The 21,339-nt window shown below is 45.1% G+C and overlaps 1 protein-coding gene across 4 annotated transcripts in view; it reads left to right on the forward strand.

Moving 5' to 3' along the window:
• MALT1 (MALT1 paracaspase) overlaps window positions 1-21,339 on the forward strand; it is a 597,152-nt gene that overhangs the window by 416,018 nt on the left and 159,795 nt on the right. For all 4 annotated transcript variants that reach the window (XM_085630418.1, XM_085630393.1, XM_085630403.1 and 1 more), the window contains one exon: window positions 21,154-21,331. In XM_085630418.1, coding sequence (XP_085486544.1) covers window positions 21,154-21,331 — 178 coding nt within the window. The remainder of the gene's footprint in view (window positions 1-21,153; window positions 21,332-21,339) is intronic.

Genomic DNA, 21,339 nt, shown 5'->3' on the forward strand with positions numbered 1-21,339 from the left:
CCACCAGAGAGCCCTGTGAGGAGGACGAAAATGCCTGGAGGGAGTAAGGCCCAGCGGGAATCCTGTTAAGTGGATTCCGGTGAGCAAAGTGTGAAGCGCCTGTTTTTTTGGGAACATTGTGGGAGTGCCGATCATTGTCCTGATATTGTTGAAGCTAGGTCAGTTGCCCCGGCATGTGGTCTCTTTAGTCGATGACTCCATGTTTCTGTTGGGGTCCATGTTGATGTGTGGGCCATTGTTTCTTGAAGTGCTGTAGCCAGTGCCCCTGTGTGCCAGGATTGAGCCACCATGAAGGACAGGCCATCGCCTGTGCAAGTGTTGCAGACAGTGACCCTATATGCCAAGATGGAGCCACTGTAAAGTGTTGGCCGTTGCCTGTGAGAGCACTGTAGTCTGCTATCCATGTGCCTAGACGGGGTCACTGTATAGACAGCATCATTGTCTTGGTTGTTGTGCCGCTGCTGGAGCTACCACAGGAGTCTGACACCAACGTGGGCCCTCCTGGGACTGAGAAGGGCCAAACGCGACATTTGGGAAAGGACCAAAAGGGTTTGCAGACCCTCGGGGGGGGGGGGGGGAAGGGACTGGAATCACAAAGTCCCACCCTTGCCCTCCTGCGATTGCGGACTGCCACTGGGTCATGTTAGACTATTTCTGGCCATTGGCATTGCTGAGGACTTGCACAAACTTAGAGCTGATGTATTTGTGAACTCTGAAGGCAAAGTGTAAACTCTGGGTGAGTGGTATCAATGTGGGCTTTATCTTGGATTTGCCTCCATTACCCCTCCTAGAAGGTACAAAGGCACTCGTGCATCTCACCCTAGATAGTGATAGCATGCTGACCTTAAAAGGGCTGTGTGGATTTTTTTATTGTGCCAAACATGTTTTCTGTGTTTACATTAATACTCCTTTTTTCAGAAAGGCAAGTATTTGACTGGACGGTCATCTTATTGCTGCTACTCTGTGTGTGTTGAGTTGTTAGCCTTTGTATGCGCAGCACCTAACTTCTCCTGAAGAGCCTTTGACTGCTCGACCTACACTACCACAGAGTCAAGTGCTGGATGGAGTATCAAATTGAACCACACAAAAGCTGATGAGAGGCTGCTTGCAATAAGCCTAAGCACTGGCAATCACTCGGGGTAGCACTTCAACCCATCTTTTGTTTTGCTCACCATGCCACCTCAGTTTGGAGCGAGCCATATGCAAACCCATCTTGCCTTGCTCCTCATTTATTTAATTTAAAGAGTTTTATATAGCGCTGGCTAGACCCGAAGGTATCATAGCGCTTCACATAAGGTTCCACATAGTTGTAAACTTACATCAGTTACATATTACCAATGATACCAGTAAAAACATTTAAGAAGCATAGAAGAAAAGGAAAATGGAGTGAGAAGGGTAAGGGGGTATGGGAGAAAGGGGTAGGGTATAGATACAACGGAGAGACAAAGGGAAAGTCTGCCCAAGGTCCGGCTGGGTAGGTGACGGCTGAGGGGGAATCCGCAGCCTATTTCCTCAGCTATCAGGTAGCTCCACTGGGCATCGGTCAGATAGCTAGGTCTCAACAGAAAAACATTAAAGGGATAAAAGGCAAGAAGAAGGGAGCGTAGAGGGGGAAGTGGGTAGGGTGAAGGGTTAGGAGGGGTATACGACAGAGAGACGAAGGAACGTCTGCCCAATGTCCGGCTGGGTAGCTTACGGCCGAGGCGGATCCACAGCCCATCTCCTCTTCAGCTAACAGGTAGCTCCACCAGGCATCGGTCAAATGGCAGGGTCTCCACGGTCGAGGGAAAGTTCGAAGAGTACATGTCCTAGAGGAAGAGCAGGATCAAGGTCAGGTGAGGGATGTGGTTAAGATCAGGTCGATGACCAGTTCTGTTGTCCAGGAGTGGTGGGGCGCATCGTGGAGAGACCAACTGAGGCGGCCATCTTGAGGTCAGGCAGGGTGGTTGTGACCTTGGTGTTAAGTTCAGTCGGTCCCCAAAATTCTCAATGACTCAAAAGCATAGGGGGTGCAATCTATGCAGTGAGGCGGCAGGAGGATAGGGCCAGTGACTGCATGTCTTCAGAGGGGGTGAGTGGTGCCTCCAGGGTAATTCTCGCATGGTCATGGAGCGAATCTGGGACATCCTTATAGGTCTGGACAGGAGATACAATTTCAGTTCTATTATGTGGAATTTACGCCGTAGATGCAAAGCGGGGGGAATCCTTTATAGTGTTGCTAAGACCCCAGGCGCTAATCTACTGCATGGGCCATTTTGGAACCAAGCGCATTTCTTAAGAGGCACTTCATACAAACATATATATAATTTCGCCGCTAAATTTGGGGATCTTCTTCCGTGGAGGCGCCACCAGGAAGGGCCTCAGCTGCGTGGAATAGGGATGGCGCTGCTTTTGTGCGCTAAAAATCCACATATGTATTCACCACTGTGAGTTCCCGAGAAGTTTAATACTGACTTTTGTGGAAGACGTCACTGCTTCGGTGGAGTGCTGGCAGCCATGTCGGGGTCAGGCAAGTCAGGCGGAACACCAGTGTGCTGCCGATTTTAGGCTGTGTGGAGGAGGGCACAGGGCTCTTCTCTCCTCGCCACTCTGCTGCTGCGTCGAGGGAAGTAGCTCCGCCGGGGGGGAGTTGCTCCGAGAGCCCCCTCAAGAAATGACTGCTATCAGTCGGGTGCCGGCTCCCATGCCAGGGTCAGGCAAGGTGAAGTCCCCGGTGAACTGCCGTTTTCTAGGCTTCGAGGGAGGCACAAGGCTCTTCTCTCCTCACTCCTCTGCTGCTTCGTGGAGGTAAGAAGCTCCGCCGGTGAGAGGTGATATGAGAGCCCCCTCCCGACATCACTGCTTCGGTGGAGTGCCAGCCGCCATGACTGGGTCAGGCAAGACGGGCGACTCCTCGGTGGAACAGCTCATCCCAATCTGCCAAGTCAAGTCCTCCCTGAACCAGAATGAAGCATCCTAGGACCCAGTTTCGCCCTAGATATGGGCTCCTCAGCTGGGTACAGCTTAGCTCCAATAAGACAGTGAGCACACCTATGTCAATTAGGGCAGTACATAAAACACACAAAAGGTAATGGTAGGCTACTTGCAATAAGTCTAACCACTGGCGATAGCTGGGGAGCACTCCAACCCATCATTTTTTTGCTCGCCATGCCACCTCATTTTGGAACCAGCTATATGGAAATCAGTCTTGACCCTGCTCCAATGGGAACCGTCCAGCTTGAACTGGCAAGCTGGGTCCTCCCTGAAACCGAGACAGGTTTCGCCCTAGTTATGAGTACAGCTTGGTTTGAGGGACGCAGTGAGTATGGGACTCACGTCTGGGTAGAACATTGCCCAGTTACTCAGGACGAATAGTAGGTCAGGCCCCGGGACATCAGTAGTAAAAGGCCTCAGCACCAGTATCTTCTGCTTGCCCTGTGACCATCTGTAAGGGCTTCTGACAGTATGGTAGGGGAGATGGCCTGTAGATGGGCCTCTCATGAGTTTCGAAGTGGCAAAAGAGGGCACCTGAATTAGACATCTCTCTCTAATCCAGTATGATCTATAGTTTGTCAACGAGTGCACCTTTTTACCAATAATAATAAAAGTTAATATTAATTTGCTGTCCTGTGCTTCACTTTCCCTTATAATCGGGAGAGGGCTATGGCTATGTCAGTCCGTAGTAAATTTTTCGATTTTGTTCTTGAATCTGTGGCAGAGTAAATATTGCTTTGTATTTAAATGTACTTGAAGGTAAATAGCCCTGGAAAAGTTCGGCCCAGTCTGTCCTATTCAATTACATTTTAATTATTTTTATTTTTTGTACTTTTTAATGGAATTTTGTTCTCAAAGCTTGTAAATCACTTCTTTTTACCAACTACATTCACTTTCAATATACAAAGGGACACGGAGGAGTATCGGTTATTGTTACAATCATTGTCAGAAGCATCTTCATCATTTTAAATCGATAGATTATACCTTTATGTAATTATTTTTTTGGGGGGGGAGTTTTTTATAGAGCAAACTCGACTCGAAGGTATCTGAGCACTTTACATGAGCACCAGTTGTGTTACAGACTGACACATTCATTTTATTAGGCATGCGGATATTAAGTGATTTGCCCAGAATCACAGGATGGTGAGCGTCCCTGCCGAGACTCGATCCCAGTTGCCCAGCTTTGAGGTCAACTGCTCTAGCCGTTAGACCTTAGCACTGAAGAATTGAAAAACAGCAGCAGCGGCCGCCATAAACAAAGGGTGGTGGAGGGAATACAATATTAAAACAAAAACGTACCTTTTGCAGCTGGCTGCCTCCAGCATTGCGTTCTCCGCCTCTCCTCTTCCTGGGTCCCGGCAGCCCCTGGGACCCAGACACCCATCAAAACAGCATGGGGATTGGTCTGAGCAGTGAGGAAAGACCCTTCTGAGACCAGGGAGTCTGTGAGGTTTCTCCAGCCCAGCTGCTCAATGCAGCTGAGCTGGAGAAAACCTAAGTGCGCATGTGTGTTTTGGTCGGCCTGAGACGGCCAGCAAAACACATATGCGCACTTAGGGAGTGGAGTGCACGTAGCACTCCTCCTTCCCTGTCCTGTGCCTATGCCCCACCCCTCCCAAATTTAATGTAAAATAAAACTCAGTACATCATTGGTTAGTGCTGATGGATGGTGAGGGAACAGGTACACAGGAAGTCAGGTGAAAATCCGGAAGAACTAAGTAACCAATGCCGCTAAATGACCTATGAACTGTGAAAGAGTCTCGATGATCCGAAAGCTCCTGGGGACAAGGCGCTGGATTCAGAGGATTCCCACAGCTTTTAAATATAATAATATTTCTATATGGCCATAGACTCTTTTATGAAAGAAGTATCTGGAGTATATGGTACGGTTTTAAGGTAAAAGGTAAATGTGACTAACGTGGCTTTTGGCGATCATACTTTAATTTAGGTGGGGGTCTTGTACTCCCTTGTGCATCATGATACTATTTTCAGCTCCTCAGATAGGACACTATAACCATCTTTCTACAGAGATGGCAGGCAGCAGTGGGGGTGCAGATATGTATTCAGGTCATCTGGACTCTAGCGAGAGAACAGGCATGTGTTCTGGCTGAGATCCCCATGTGGTTTGCTGGTGCCTTTCCAGCTGAGGTTTCTTACAAAATGTACAGGAAGTCTGGATAGAGCAGGTCCCTCTCTGAGAAAGGGCTGGCTACAAATGAGCCAGTCTGTTTGATCTCCTCCTATACTCCTACATGTAAGTGCAATCCTAGATTCTGTCATCACAGGTGGGATTGTACCACACTATTTAGGTATATTGTGTTTGCGGCATGTATCAGTGATTTAATGATGAGGCTAAGCTGGAGTTTTGGTATCAGCCAACCTTGTGTTCCAAGTCTGACATCAAGAGTCACTGGAGTATTAGTTGGGACTGGGGCAAACCGCCACTGGCTCTGGTGCGACGACCCGTGAGTGAAGGGGTTTCACTTGGTGGCCGCAGTGCCGGAGCTCAGCATCTGCACCAGCGACGTCCCGTGAGGGAGGGGGACTCACCCAGTGGCATCAACGCAGGGGCTCCGCAACTGCACCAGCAACATCTTGTGAGGTAGGGTGTCTCATCCAGAGGCAGCGGAGTCCTAGCTCAGTATCTGCACCAGCCCGGTTCCAACCCGAGTCAACAGTGAGCCCAGCAGCAGCGTTGAAGCCGGCCGCACGTTCCAGATAAGGATTTGCCAACTGTTCAAGTTTGATTAATCTCATCTATCCGTTGGACGCTCCGGCGCTCAGCATCTGCACCAGACCGGTCTCCGCTCCGATCCCCTCCCGAGTTAATGATGGGCCCTTGGGAAGAGTTGGAATCGGCTGCACGTACCAGGTAAGAATTTGCCAGCTGTTCAAATTTGCTGTTATCGTCAATCCGTTGGAAGCTCAGTTGAATGGCTGCATTGTGGTGATATACATCTATCTATGGATGTCGAGCGTACGGATGGATGGGGGGCATACACAGGAATTTTCACAACTTTGTGATTCATTGCCCCGGAGCTTCAATTGAGAGCTCCTGCTAGGCGGCCATCTTGAATCCATCAATTGACATCGCCTTTCTAACTGAAACTTGGCTCAATGATCACTCTTCTTCCATTCTTGACCTGCTCTCTTCCCCTGGCTACTCCATCCTCAGAAAAGATAGACCTGGCAGAATTGGAGGTGGTCTTGCCATAATCTATAAAAACAAACTCCAACTCTCACTTGTGCAGAGCTTCGATCATTCTACTTTTGAATACCTCGGAGCGGAACTTCGAGTGCATGGTTCCCTGCAATTCACCTTCACAATATCTGCCACCCCCCTAGTGACTCACTCCCCTTTGTAGAAGAATTGTCCAACCTTCTTTCTCAATCCTCGCTTTCAAATTCTAAAAACCTCTTCCTCGGGGACTTTAACCTCCATTGGAACAAAAAGGATAATCCTATGGTTAACCTCCTAACAGTACAACTTGATATAAATGACCTGAAACAACTCTGCCATTCGCCTACTCACAAAAAAAGGAGCCACTCTGGACGCTATCATTGCAAGCACTGATTTGGCCTCCCTTTCCTCCATCGTACCCATCGACTGGTCTGACCATCACCTCATCCTTTTCATGATCTCTAACACGATGCAACCCCCTCCCCCCCCAAATCATCAAACAGAAGAAATTGACTAGAAATTTCCATCTTATCCCCCCGGGCGAACTTGAGACTAAAGTCAAAGTGCAACTTCGACTTCCTCCTCCTTCCCAAAATGCTAATGACCTCACCGAGCACTTTAATAAATCCATCACGGTTGTCCTTGACCAAATTGCTCCAGCCAAACTTAAACTTCAGAAAAACACCTCCTCCAAATCCTGGTTTAATACGGATCCCAACAATGAGAGGCGCACCCTTAGGTCGATTGAACACGTTTGGAGACAAAACCCATACCCCCTAAATCTCGCACTCCTCAGATCAGCCAGGTCTAATTACAAAAAGCATATCCTTAATACTAAGGCTGCCTTCTTCCGCTCACAACTGGACCGGGCCAAAAATAGACCCAGGGAGCTATTCAGCAATATTAAAAACCAAACCACCTCTGCCCCCAACCCCCCCCCCCAAGGTGACAGCAATTTCTTCACATCTCTCAATAGTGGCTAACTACTTCTCAGAAAAAATCTCCAAAATTGATCACTCCTTCGTCTTAACTCCCCTTCCACATAGCTCACTACCCCCCCCAATACTTTCCTCCAATTCTCCTGCCCTCTTAACACTTCCTCACGACCCTTCATCTCTGCCTCTAGTCAATTCTCTTCCTGAATCCGACCCCACCAAACTTGAGAAAAAAAATAATGTTTCCTGGCATCACTTCCATCCAGTTACTGAGCTCGAAGTCCTCAACGTCGTTGCCAGACTTAAACCATCCTCTCACTCCAGAGACCCTCTCCCTGCCAACCTTGTCAAAGATTTAAAACACATCATTGCCCCTTTTTGGACCACTATCATCAACTCCTTCTTTGCAACGGGTTGTGTCCCTGTTTACCTCCAACTTGGACAAATCACTCCCATCCTCAAAAATCCTGCTGCTGATCCTAATGACCTAAATAATCTTCGGCCTATCTCTAACCTTCCTCTTCTCTCTAAAGCCCTTGAAAAATATGCCCTGCGCCAATTAGACACACACATTGACACATTCAATCTGTTGGACTCTCTTCAATCCGGTTTCAGAAAGGGCTGTAGTACGGAAACGGCCATGCTCAATATAATTGATGACATCCATCACTCCCTCGACAAGGGTGAGTCCTCCCTTCTCATTCTCCTTGATCTCTCTTCTGATTTCGATACTTTGAACCACTCTACTTTACTTAACACTCTTAAAGATCGTTTTGGCCTCAACGGTCCAGTTCTCAAATGGTTCTCCTCCTTTTTCCAACACAGAACCCAGCAAATAAAAATTCACGACTGCCTTTCTAAACCAGTGCCTGTCTCTCTGGGTGTCCCCAGGGCTTTATTCTGTCTCCCTCTCTTTTCAACCTCTCACCCTTATTCTTAAGCATGCGGGAATCAAGTATCACCTCTACGCCGATGAGACTCAACTTATCATAAAATTCAATCCCGCTCTGTGCTACACCTCAATGACGCCTTGACTAAGATTCAATCCTGGTTCCACTACAACCACCTCAAACCCAACCCCAAAAAAACTGAAATAATTATTTTCTCCCCTAAAAACAGCTCGCTCCCCATCCAAACCTGGATCTGGATCTCGGACCTTACAACTCTCAACTGCTCTCTCACCATATCCAATTCAGTTAAATCCCACGGAATTAACATTGACCAGAACCTTTCTCTTATCTCCCACATAAAAAAACTCTGCCAAAAGCGCTCTCTTCACTCTACATCACCTCAAGAAATTAAAACCCTTCATTCCTGCTGATGACTTTAGATCAGCTGTCCAATCACTGGTCCTGTCTAAAATCGACTATGGTAACGCCATTCTCTCTGGAACACCTAAAGTCCACTTAGCCCCAGTCAAATCTGTTCTTAACCTCGCTGCTAGGCTCATTACCGACCTCAAACGGTTCGATCACATCTCCCCTACCCTTAAAGCCCTCAATTGTCTTCCCATTGAAGGCAGATCTACCTACAAGACCGCTTGCATTACTCACAAAGCCCTGCATCAACACACCCCACGGTACCTTGCAGATAAACTCCTCAAAGCAGGCTGCTCTCGAACACTGAGGAGCTTTAACATTCTCGTTCTTGTCCCTCCTCTGTTAAACAAGAAATCCACTCAATCACGCTCCTTCTCTGGAAATGCGCCTACCATCTGGAATGCACTCCCTAAAGAACTTCGTTGCAACCCCTCCTACTTCAGCTTCAAAAAAGACCCCAAACTACACCTTCTCTGCAAATTCTGGGGTCCGTAACCCCTTCTCTGGGCTCGTACCCCAACCCGGTTTCCTACTGTTTAGGATCCCCCCATCTGATCTACCGACACCCTTTCTCCACCCCCTTTTCCACTTCTTACTTTTCTTCTCCCTCTATCATACTAATCCCTTTCATAGGCCCTGCCTGACATACTTGGTATTTCCTTACCCCCCCTCACAGCCTCTCACCATTCTTACATCCTGCCCCTCTCTTCTCTATCCCTCCCTTCTCCATGACAACCTCTCTTCTCTTGACTTGCTGTTGACTATCGCAAATTGTTGTAACCAGATCGTATAATTCGAGCTGTTATCTATTGTTTTAATTGGACTTGAATGCTACCTCATTGTATTTTTATTTTTATTTTTTATTACTACTCATTAGACCCATGTAAAGCGCTCTGATACCCTTGGGTCCAGCCAGCGCTATATAAAACCTTTAACCCCTTCGCTGCTAGGCCTATTCCCCCCCTGTGCTAAGCCTTTTTTGGGCTATTTGGGGTAGTGCGCACTTAGGCCCCTGTAACTTTTTGACCACATAAGGTATTCACGCCAAATTTGCGTCCTTTTCATGCAACATCATGGGGATTCTAAAGGTACCCAGGGTTTGTGGATTCTCCTGGAGGGGTCCCAGAAATTAGCCAAAATACAGCAAAAAAATCATTTTTTTTTTTATAAATGGGAAAAACGGGCTACAAATGAAAGCATCTGGGTTTTTCTGTGCAAATGATATCAAAAAAGGGTTTGTGGGGCTGAAATCACAATTTTCACAGCTTTTAGGGAATGACAGACTTTTGTCAGAAAACCAACATTTTTTACACAGTTTGGCATTTTTCTGGCACATAGACTTTTTTTGCTATTTTTTGTGCTTTCAATCTTCTTCCAGTTAATGGTAGAAATGGGTCTGAAAGCAATAATGGATCCTGGAAATCTATACTTATATATATTTTTGAAAAGTAGACAATATTCTGAATTCAGCAAGGGGTCAATTGTGTAGATCCATTAAGGTTTCTTTATAGAAACTAACCGTTAAATATAGGAGGAAATGAAATTTAGTTGAAAAAAACAGCCTTTTGTGTCAACGTTTGTACCTGTAACTTCTTCTCATTATGACATCTCTTTGAAAGCAATGTACCGTTACATCCGGTGGACCTTCCTGGTTGTGGGGATATATAAGACTTGTAGGTTCACCAATAGCCCAACGAACCCAGAGTAAAAAACTGAGCAGCAATTTGCAATGGTTTTTTATTATGTTCCGGGTATATAGCAATTATTGTGGGAAAATGTATACATGGAAAAATCGGTATGAAAGACCTATGTATTTCTGAAATGGGTAAAAATTATAGAGTTTAGAAACAGTACATATTTGCACATTTTCGAAATTGGGAATACTCATACTAGCATGAGAATTATCGGTCATTTTTCAAAATGACTTCTTTTTTACACAAAGTCTTTCATTTGGAAGGCAGAAATGCATCAAAAATCAATAGGTAATAACAGTTGCTTTACAAATCTGAATTACTCCAAGTCTCCCAATAAAAATTGTACCGCACTTGTGTGGGTAGGCATAGTGCCCACAACAGGAAATGGCTCAAAACCCAACGTGAACACACCACATTTTCACAATGAAAATTTACCCTTTTTTTGCGAAGTGTCTAGCTGTAGTTTTTTAGCACTAGCTCTGCCGGCACCTAGTGAAATGTTGCAAACCTATACATTTTTGAAAACTAGACACCCAGGGAAATCCAGGATGGGGTGACTTGACTGCCTCCCACCAGGTTCTGTTACCCAAAATCCCTTGCAAACCTAAAACATTGTCCAAAAAACCACACTTTCCCCACATTTCTGTGGTGGAAAGTTCAGGAATCTACGTGGATCCACAAATTTCCACCTACGCCGCGTTCCTCAACGTCTTATGAGAAAAATGGTACCTCACTTGTGCGGGTCGGCCTAGTGCCCGCGACAGGAAACGGCGCAAAATGCAACGTGGTCACACCTCAATTTCACAGTGAAAAATGACCCTTTTTTGGCAAAGTGCGTAGCTGTAGTTTTTGAACCCTAGCTCTGCGGGCACCTTGGGAAACCTAGCAAACTTATACATTTCTGAAAACTAGACACCCGTGGGCTTCCTGGGAGGTATGGGTTGCATGGATCCCCCAATGTTTCCTTATGCAGAATCCCCTGCAAACCTCAATTTTAGCTGAAAAAACAAATTTTTCACACATTTTTGTGTGGGAAAGTTGTGCCATCACCGGGCTCACACAAATTTCCCACCACCCAGCGTTCCCCCAGGTCTCCCGGTAAAAATGGTGCCTCACTTGTGTGGGAGGCCCAAGTACCTGCGACAGGCAAGGGCCCAAAACGTAGTGAGATGAAATCAAAGTTGCCTATCTCAAAACTACCTGGTTTTGCAAGGGGGGTCACTTGGGTTTTTGGCCCGGTGCTCGACAGCCATCTAGGGAAACCTACCTAACCTATACATTTCTGAAAACTAGACACCCAGGGGCTTCCAGGGAGGTATGGCTTGCTTGGCTACCCCAACGTTTCCTTACCCAGAATCTCCTGCAAACCTCAATTTTAGCTGAAAAAATCACTTTTTTTCACCCATTTTTGTGTGGGAAAGTTGTGGCATCACTGGGCTCACTCAAATTTCTCACCACCCAGCGTTCCCCCGGGTCTCTCGGTAAAAATGGTGCCTCACTTGTGTGGGAGGCCCAAGTACCCGCAACAGACAAGGGCCCAAAACGTAGTGAGGCAGCATCAACATTGCCTATAAAAAATGATTTGGGCCCTTGCCTGTCGCGGGTACTTGGGCCTCCCACACAAGTGAGGCACCATTTTTCCCGGGAGACCTGGGGGAACGCTGGGTGGTGGGAAATTTGAGTGAGCCCAGTGATGCCACAACTTTCCCACACAAAAATGTGTGAAAAAAGTGATTTTTTTCAGCTAAAATTGAGGTTTGCAGGAGATTCTGGGTAAGGAAACGTTGGGGTAGCCAAGCAAGCCATACCTCCCTGGAAGCCCCCGGGTGTCTAGTTTTCAGAAATGTATGGATTTGGTAGGTTTCCCTAGATGGCCGCCAAGCACGTGGCCAAAAACACAGTTGACCCCCTTGCAAAACCAGATCGTTTTGACATAATTTGTTGTTTGTTTCTACAGCGTGTGAATTTCGGCACAATATTGCAAGGAAAATGTGACAGACATTTGGAGATTTGCAGGACATTGTGGATAAAATAACTTTTTGGAAATCACAAGAGAGACATCTCCATGAACTCCCATGGGTTTACGACAATATCTACAGTTGGTGGGTTATTCTTCCATGGAACGTACACCTTGGCAGAGAAACGAAAAAGACAAAGATTCCTGCACAGCCATCTATTCCTCAAATACACACACATACTGGTTGGATTTGGCACGAGGGCGAGAGATGGTTCAGTATATTAAATTTTATTAACAAGAGATTTCACAAAAATGAAATGCACTGTCAATAATTAAATGGACAAAAAACTGAACCAATGACTCGCAGCTCGTGAGCTGTAAAGCCACGGCAAGGCACCAACCGCTTTACAGGCCATTCATACACCTTTCATAGGTAATACACACAAAACCATTCACACCATCAGGCACAAAAGCAACACATTACAACATTCACAAAGAGGGACAAGGTACACCCTGCTTCAGAAAGACAAATATTACTGCACAGCCATCTAATCCTCAAGCACACACACATACTGGTTGGATTTGGCATGAGGGTGAGTGATGGTTCAGTATATACAATTGTATAAGCAAGTGATTTCACAAAAATGAAATGCACTGTTAATAATTGAAAGGGCGAGAAACTGAACCATTGACTCACAGCTCATGAGCTGTAAAGCCACGACAAGGCACCAACCTCTTTACAGGCCATTCATACACCTTTCATACGTGTGACAGATACAAAACCATTCACTCCGCCAGCCGCGGGCCCATCACATTACAACACTCACACCAGCAGACAGCACCATTCAAGGGCCCATCACTTTCACATGCCCACATTCCTGACACAGCAACCACACAAGCTGTTTGGATCAACCCAGAGTCCAGCAATACCAGTAGGAAGCCTAGCAGCCTCAGGCTGCAATCCAGATGCCTCTTGCACCATCGGCACAGCAGTATCCACCTCTAAAACAGGCACTTCATCCGCACTGAGAGTAGCTTCATCTGCACAGAGAGTACCTTCATCATCCGATGATAACTCACTGCCTGAATCTTCCTCTCCCTCAGACGCACTGTCAGTCTCATAATCCTGCTCAGAGGAAGATTCAAGAAGCATACCAACCACCTGCTGAGCAGTCATTCTATGGCTAGCCATACTGCTTACTAATAAAAGTAACTTGTCAAACAAGTCAACACCAACAAACACTTTGTAAAATGAGTAATAAACAAAATGCACCTTTATCAGAAATACCTACATACTCCAAAACGATACCACTCACTTGCCAGAAGCAGATAAATTCACCACCACCTACTCTGCACAGACACAGTATGGATCAACAATATCCCACTAGAAAATTACATATAAGACAATGCAAAACACATCGCAAAGAATTCCTTGCACAAAACACTAACTAAATATGCTGCCATTATGACACCACTTACAAAAAAATACAAAAAAATTCATTCATACATGACAAAAATACTAATTTGGAGTATATACAACAAAAATGTTTTTCTTACCAAAAGAATGCAACTACGCAAAACTGCAGAACACCACTGTCGAAATCACAAACAGGAATCAAAAGCTTTACACTAGAATAAAAAGGAGAAAAAAACATTACAATCACATATGCAAATAATGCACCAGTGCACACACAGTCCACCAGCCAAGCTAAGGGGTAGGTGGGCCTAAGAGTATAAATAAAATATTCACCCCCGTAAAAGGGGAGCAACCCTTGCCCTTGAGGCCACTCCCAAACACAAAAATAAAAAAAAATAAAAACAGGTGGCTAGTGGCTTCTGCCCCCCTTGAGGGCAGATGGGCCTAAAAAACATACTGCTATTCTGCCACCCAAAGAGGGCAGAAATGACCACAATCATCCTCCCATAAAAGGGAGTGACCCTTGTCCATGGTCCATGGTGGTCTAGTGGGCCCAATTTAAAAAAAGAAAATGGCCATCTGGCCCCCTGCGGGGCAGACACAGCCACAGAGATTGACCCCAAAGGAGAGTGACCCTTGCCCAAGGGGTCACTCTCCACAAATAACTCCCTGGTGGCCTAGTGGGCCCTACATTAAACAAGCATTTGCAATGCAATCAGTCTCGCCTTTGGGACCTTATATGTACTTAGCTATGCAGCACATTAGCCTGCTCCCTGAAACAATTGCTGTTCTTTGACATGGAGGGAAAATAAGCACCAAACTGCGTGACACGCCAAGTATTGGAACACACGGGGAGAAATATTGCCTTTCAGCGGGAAATGGTATAGTCCAATGCTCTATGCTCTGTTTTTAATAGAAAATGTGGGCCTTCGGTGGTGATATCACTGACAATACAAGATTTTAAAAAAATATTATTGTCTATGGGTGCTCGTGGAAGACAATTTCTATGACTGAAAACTAGAGAAGGCTGAAGTGATTCTGGTATTTTACTGACCTCTGCTGGTCGTTTTCTATCAAAAAAGTTAAATAGTCAGTTGATCAGAAAGAAAAGTCCCTAAGCGGAAGCAGACCAGTCCTAGGGCTGATCTCCAAAGCACACAAACCATAAAAACATATAAGTAAATACTAAAGAATATACAAGAGGTCTCAAATGCTCAACCTAAAAATGGCGAAATCTGCCCCCCCCTCCCCATGGGGGCAGACAGCCAAAATCATAAGCCCCCAAAGGGGAGTGACCCTTGCCCAAGGGGCCACTCCACACTAAACAATCCCTGGTGGTTCAGTGGGCATTTTTTTTTTTTATAAAGAAAATCTGCTCCCCCCCCGCACCTCCGGGGGACAGACTAAGCCTAAAACATAGCCCCCATGAGGGAAGCTCCCCCAAACAAAACATACATCAAAACAACAAAACCTAACATCATAGGCATACTAAAATGGCCCCCAAGAAAATTAAAACTGCCCCCCCCCCAGGGGGCAGACAAAGCCAAAATGTATGCCCCAAAAAGGGGAGTGACCTTTGCCCAAGGGGCCACTCCCCACTTCATTTATTCAATTGGCCCAGTGGGCCAAATACATTTTTTAAAATTTAAATCTGTCCCCTCCCAGGGGGGCAAACAAAGCAGAAATATAGGCCCCCAAAAGGGGAGCGACCCTTGCCTAAGGGGTCGCTCCCCAAAACTAAAACTAATGTGATGGGCTTCCTAAAATGTCCCCCAAAGGGGAGTGACCCTTGCCCAAGGGGCCACTCCCCTGCACGTTCGCAAATTTGGCCGATTTATGCACCAAAATTAAAATCTGCCCGCCCAGGGGGGCAAACAAATCGAAAACATGTGCCCCCAACTGGGGGAGCAACCCTTGCCCAAGGGGCCGCTCCCCCAACCAACACACTGCCCGAATAAAAAAAAAATGAAAACAAATCCCTGGCGCTAGTGGACATTACTGCTGCGCAATCGCACGATCGTGCAGCAGGAATGCACGAAAGAGGCATCGAGGGAAAGGAAAACCCTTTCCTTTACTTCGATGTCTCTTTCGTTTAAATACCCCCCCCTCCCCAGCCCCAAAACTAACCTCTTAGATCACCGACGCGCAGGAAGCAAATGGCTTCCTGCGCGTCGGTGATCCAAGGGAACCCTCAATGACGCGCTGACGTCATTGATGACGCGAGGGGGGGTGGGGGGAGGCAGGGTAAGGTCTTCCCCTGCCTTCCCCAGGAAAAAAACCCCGATCGGCCGCCCACGGGGGGAGCGCCAGCGCTTCCCCCGTGGGTGGGTGTCATAACGAGCCGGGCTCGTCATGAGCACACGGCGACTGTGTGCCATGACGAGCCCAGCTCATCATGAGCACCGAAGGGGTTAAAATAAAATAAATAAAATAGGAAGGGTAACACCATGAGCTGCCTCTCCATAGCACCTTCTAACTCCAGGTCATAGGTTGCAGATATGTGGAGTTCTCTTTTAGCTTCGCCTCCTGTATAAAAGAGTTCTGCATCTTCAACATCACGCCATGAAGCTGACGCGGTCCCTGCCTAATCAAACGTTGAAGAGTGTAGTCTGGATGGCTAGTATCGCCAGATCCTCACTCGGGGTGCTGCTTTCCCTCTAGGCAGCATGATGAGTGACAGACTCTACCATGACCATGATTCTACCATGACCATGACTTGACATATTTGCTCTCTCTCCATTTGAAGAGATCTGAGAAGAGACCAAGACTAGTTGTGATGGCCTGTGATAGCACGACTGTTCAGAAGGAAATAAAGTGGTCCGAGCTGACACCCCCATTTTTTTTTTTGTAATTTCCATGTTTTTCGATTTCTGTTATTAGTGACGCCATGTGAGACTTTTTGTGTACGCGTTGTGGCAGAAAAGGACCTGATCCCGAAGTTGCAGCAGATCTGAAAAATGTTCAAACATTAATCTCTCAAATATGCTGCGAGTGTTCTTCATGACACTTTCATTTTACCAAAAATCACTGCACATTTTGTTAATCTTAGATCGATCGATAATTTCATCGCTTTGTAATTTTGTGTAGGGCTGTGTGCTCAAAGTAGATTTCGTTATACGTATGAGTTCCTCCTTTATGAATGTCTCTTTTTTTGCTAGAAGCTTTTTATTGGTTGGGATTAGGAATTGTATGTCATTTAAAAGTAAGCACCAGGGGTCCCATAAGGTAGATTTGTTATCCTTGTTTCGCACTAATGTTTTATTAATTTGTCAGGCTGAGTTTATACACAACAGTAGCCACTGACAATTTTATCTGTGTATCCACAAGTAAGAGGATCCTGGTAGTATATATTAGTCCAGGAATAGGGAGAGAAAAATCATTTTCATTCATAGACTGTATTGGTCCTCACATCAGGAAGAAACTATCTTGGGGGCAAACCCCAGACCGAGCTGTCTGAGGACATTTTAATTAAAGGACCCTTGGATATCAAGGTCACAGACTGCTCTAGGCAGCATGCTGCACTAAACGCAACCAAACAGAGTGTTCATCAACCGAGGTTTGTGGCATCCCTTCAATTCTTTCGATTGGTGATGCCTATTAAAATCAGACACTGAGGACAAACCACTGGGAAAAGAGTAGGAGTGCACAACCTACTTGGACAATAAGTAAAACTTGAAAGAAGACAGGGAGCAAAGGACTGTATACACCAAAACTCACCCCATGATCTCCTAAATTAAGGATGACTGTGTTTTGGGCTCTCAGGGTATAGAAAGTTAGGCCAAAATCAAATTTTCACTGGACCAGAACATATCAAACCCTCAAAATACATATAAAGGCAGCAACTGGTAATCCTGGGCTTACAGCATAGACCAGCATCTAGCATCCACAACAGCCAAAGCTGCACTTATTATGGATTGCTTATTAATAAAGCACTGCTCTTTGACAGGCGTAATAGTCAGCAGGCCATGGGAGGAGAAGTAGTACTCTCAGTAGGTACCGGTTGCCCAAAAACACCCATTTCACGACTCTGATAAGCTGCCAGAGTACAGAAAACTATTGCATCCATCTCTGCCATAGGGCTACCAGAATTATAGGAAAAGTTTAGTAAAGCATACATTAGGTACTCAGCACTGGACAAACAAGGGCTCCCACTCTTACCCCCCCCACACACACACTCAGCTTCTGAAAGCAGTAGAAATGGGGATTAAGTGTATTCCACTTTTCTGCAAACATGTTTACAGCCAGATTCTGAAAATGATTGCAAATGTCATTGAGAGAAGTCAGTGGCACTGAAATGAGGACAATCCTCTAGGGAGTTATCCTCTCCCCTTGTGTGGATAGTATGTATGTCATCCAGCAGGATTACCCCCATCTAGCAAGAGATTTGTGCACCCATCTATTAGTGCTCAGTGATGCATGTTTCCCTATTTGTTTAAGTAAGCTTTCAATAATGTATTGAATATGCAGAGCAAAATTGTTCCAAAACTGGTTTCCTGGGGAGTTTCTAATTTCCCTAGATATACCTCAGGGGTGTGCCTTAAGCTCTCACCAGGGGAAGAACGTTTCTGCCATGGTGGACTTCGGCAGAGCAGGGCACTATGGGATTTATTAGGCCTAAACCCTCACAAATTGTCAAAGTGGGCAGGGTTGCCCCTGGGAATTGTTTTACCCATTGGTTAGGCAGCCAACCCACCCACAATCTGATTCCAGGCAAAAAATTGGCACTCCTGTGTACCTTTTGAAGAGCACTGCTGAACTTAAGAAGACAGAAGGACTATACCTGCAGAACCCTGATAAAAAAAAGATGAGTGCATCTGCTGTAACATGTGCAGAGAAACACCAGACCCATTCCTACTTGAACCAAGGAAAGAAGATCTTTTGACTCTGACCTAGTCTAGTGCCACCATATAACCGCAGTTGGTGCTTTGTGTTTTTTGAGCTAGAAACATCTAAACATTTGAAAAATCATTTCTTAGGTTCCCTAAATCAGATTTTTTGAATTGCGTGTCTATTGGAGAAATCAGTTGTACTCTTTTTTTTATAAATTGGAGTGGAATTTCTTTTGTGCTGTTCTTCTACTCATTAAATGTTTTGGTACTGATAAATGCTTTGCACTTGTTTCTTCTCAGTTAAGCCTGTTTGCTCTGTGTTGCAGCTACCAAGGGTTGAGCTCAAATTACATTACTGAAACCCAACTCGCCCTAGTAAAGGATTGTATCATTAATACTTGAAGAGGACTACCATCCACTTCAACTAATAATCCACTTTCTCACAGAAGTCATTTGTATTATGTTTGATTAAAAACAAGAGATATTTTTATATCCATGATGAGATGATGGTGATGCTGGAAAAACGATAGCAAAAAACAAATAGAAAAAATCTAAGAGAAACCCATGTGCAGGAGCAGGAAGATGATGGATACACATGAAAGATCTACTGATGAAAAATATGTTGACCACAATTAAAATTCTTGGAAGAACTCCAAGCAGTAGTAGATCGCTGAATGGCAAAAACCCCTTGATATCTGTATTGAAAGTGGGCGAGCTAGCAAATATGACAGGAAGAGCTGAGCCAGGGGTCGGCTCTGCCTTTAAGAGCCAGTGCACGAGTCAAGCCATGAAAATATTTGGCATGTAAATCATGCAACAAACATGTTGAAATATGATACGGTGTCTTTCAAATTCAAAAAGTGCAGGCGGGAGGGCTCTGGGTTAAACCGGGAGTGCTACGGGCTATTGGAGAACTAAGGTATCTGTGCAGTATTAATAATGCTATATAACTGTTTTGTCTGACCCACTGCTAAGTATATTGTCTCGTTGAATGGAAAGCATTTCTTTTTGTTAATAAATAGATGTTTAATAAAACAATTCACAAAGTGTACTACTTTAACACACCGAAGCGTTCCTCCTTAGTACATCAGAATATAACTCTGCATTGAGAAGTGTTTATTAAAAGTCAGAGTAGTTAACTGTGAAATACTCCTGTCTCTGCCCTGATGACAATGCGATTAGTGAATAAAATGCAAGTCAGTAGTAATGCGTACCCTATATGTGGACTAGATTCTTATAGATGGAGCAAAATTACAAGATAATAAATCAAACACGAGAGATTTTTGTACAGCACACATCCTTAACTCAGGTATGTTAAAGTTCTCTCAAATAAGATAATGAACAAAAAAGAGATTTGCTGAAATAATGTATTTGCCTAGGATCACAATATTGTGTCAAGCAGGGAAGCCAGGATCAAGCCCAGGTTTTCCAGTTTCACAGTGTGCAATTCAGGCACTATATGGGTGTCTCTTTTTCATGTCAGATTTTATTGCTTTATCCTCAATTATTTTGGGATGTTATTAGTGCATGATTTGGAGTCGAAATCCACATTATTATTATTTTAAGTTTTACATACCACAAACCTTGCCCAAGGACATAAGGGCGGTTCACATAAGAGACAGACTACATTATCCTATTTTTTCAGCACAGGAAGATTTGAAAGGGATTCACAGGATGGTGATGCAGACTGGGATTCAAACCTGATTTCTCGTTGTGCATGGCAGTTGTTTCCACTTGGTCACATCGCCTTCTGTGAAAGCTTGGCTTATTTTGACCTTATAGCAGAGCCAGAGTCAGGCACTGGGCTTGAGCCTGCTTCTAGCATTCAGTGGCTTGGCCGCCTCTTGAATGTAGCTAGTATTTCTATCGGGTGAACCTAGCTGAATGGCAGCAAAGCGATATACAAGATGAAAGTCAAAGACACGGTCATTATGTGATAGGAGTGGTAGTTTGTGCGTGGACCACTACTGCATCTTGATATAGTGTTCTATAAAGAGTCTCCAGCTCTTTCTAAATTTTCAGCAGGGTTACAGCAGTCCCGACTACTTTCTTCTCAGGTGTACAACCATATTTTTTGTCCTAGCACTCCAAGAACATCTACTGTAGGTCCCTGAAATGCACCCTAGATCTCCTCCTCCTCCACGAAAGGATGGAAGCGTATAATCAAGGCCATTGCAAGCCTACCTCCAGGAAATATGGGGGCAATGTTCATTACACAGCTCCATCTGTATGCAGCCTGTGAGGACACGCTCCCTATGGTAATGAAAAGCGTGGTGATATGAAATCTCCTCTACCGAACACCACAATCGCCATGAAGAGGTAACGGAACAGCGTAAATGGTCTGACCCCTGTTGTCTGAGCAAGGCTCAGATTCATCTCTCCACCACTGAGTGTCCAACCCCCTTCTATCTGCCACCACATACAGACTCCTCCCTATGTCTCAATACGGACGGGGCTATTTAGACTGTGTAGATCCTTTTCCGGGGCTGGAAAAATGAAGAAGCGACATAGGTCATGTATTGGACCATTTTTCCATCTCATACGGTGGGTCCCCTCATAATGCTTAAGACTAAGACTAGTTAATGAACACTGTACCGCAGTTGCTATGCTGTTAACCATTTCCTATGTTTGTGTATCTAATATTGTAATATATCAATGACATGTTATGATCTCTCTATTCAAAATATAATGAATGCGGGAAAGTACTTTGTTGGAAATTATAATTAAAGTGGATATGTGGGAGTGTGCCTTTTTTAACTACAATATTGCAGAATCAATGTTGTATGTTTCTTGCTTTATGAATGTTTGTATAGTGCACTCATTTGAATGATTTTACTTTTCATTCCAGGTCTATTGTACTATGCTGGGCATGGATATGAAAACTATGGTAACAGTTTTATGGTGCCTGTTGACGCCCCAAACCCATACAGATCTGCAAACTGCCTCTGTGTACAAAGCATCCTCAAACTGATGCAGGAGAAAGAGACTGGCCTCAATGTATTTCTGCTAGACATGTGCAGAAAAAGGTATTTGG

The sequence above is a fragment of the Triturus cristatus genome, chromosome 2_1 (assembly GCF_964204655.1).
Source record: "Triturus cristatus chromosome 2_1, aTriCri1.1, whole genome shotgun sequence".
In the NCBI taxonomy this organism is placed as follows: Eukaryota; Metazoa; Chordata; class Amphibia; order Caudata; family Salamandridae; genus Triturus; species Triturus cristatus.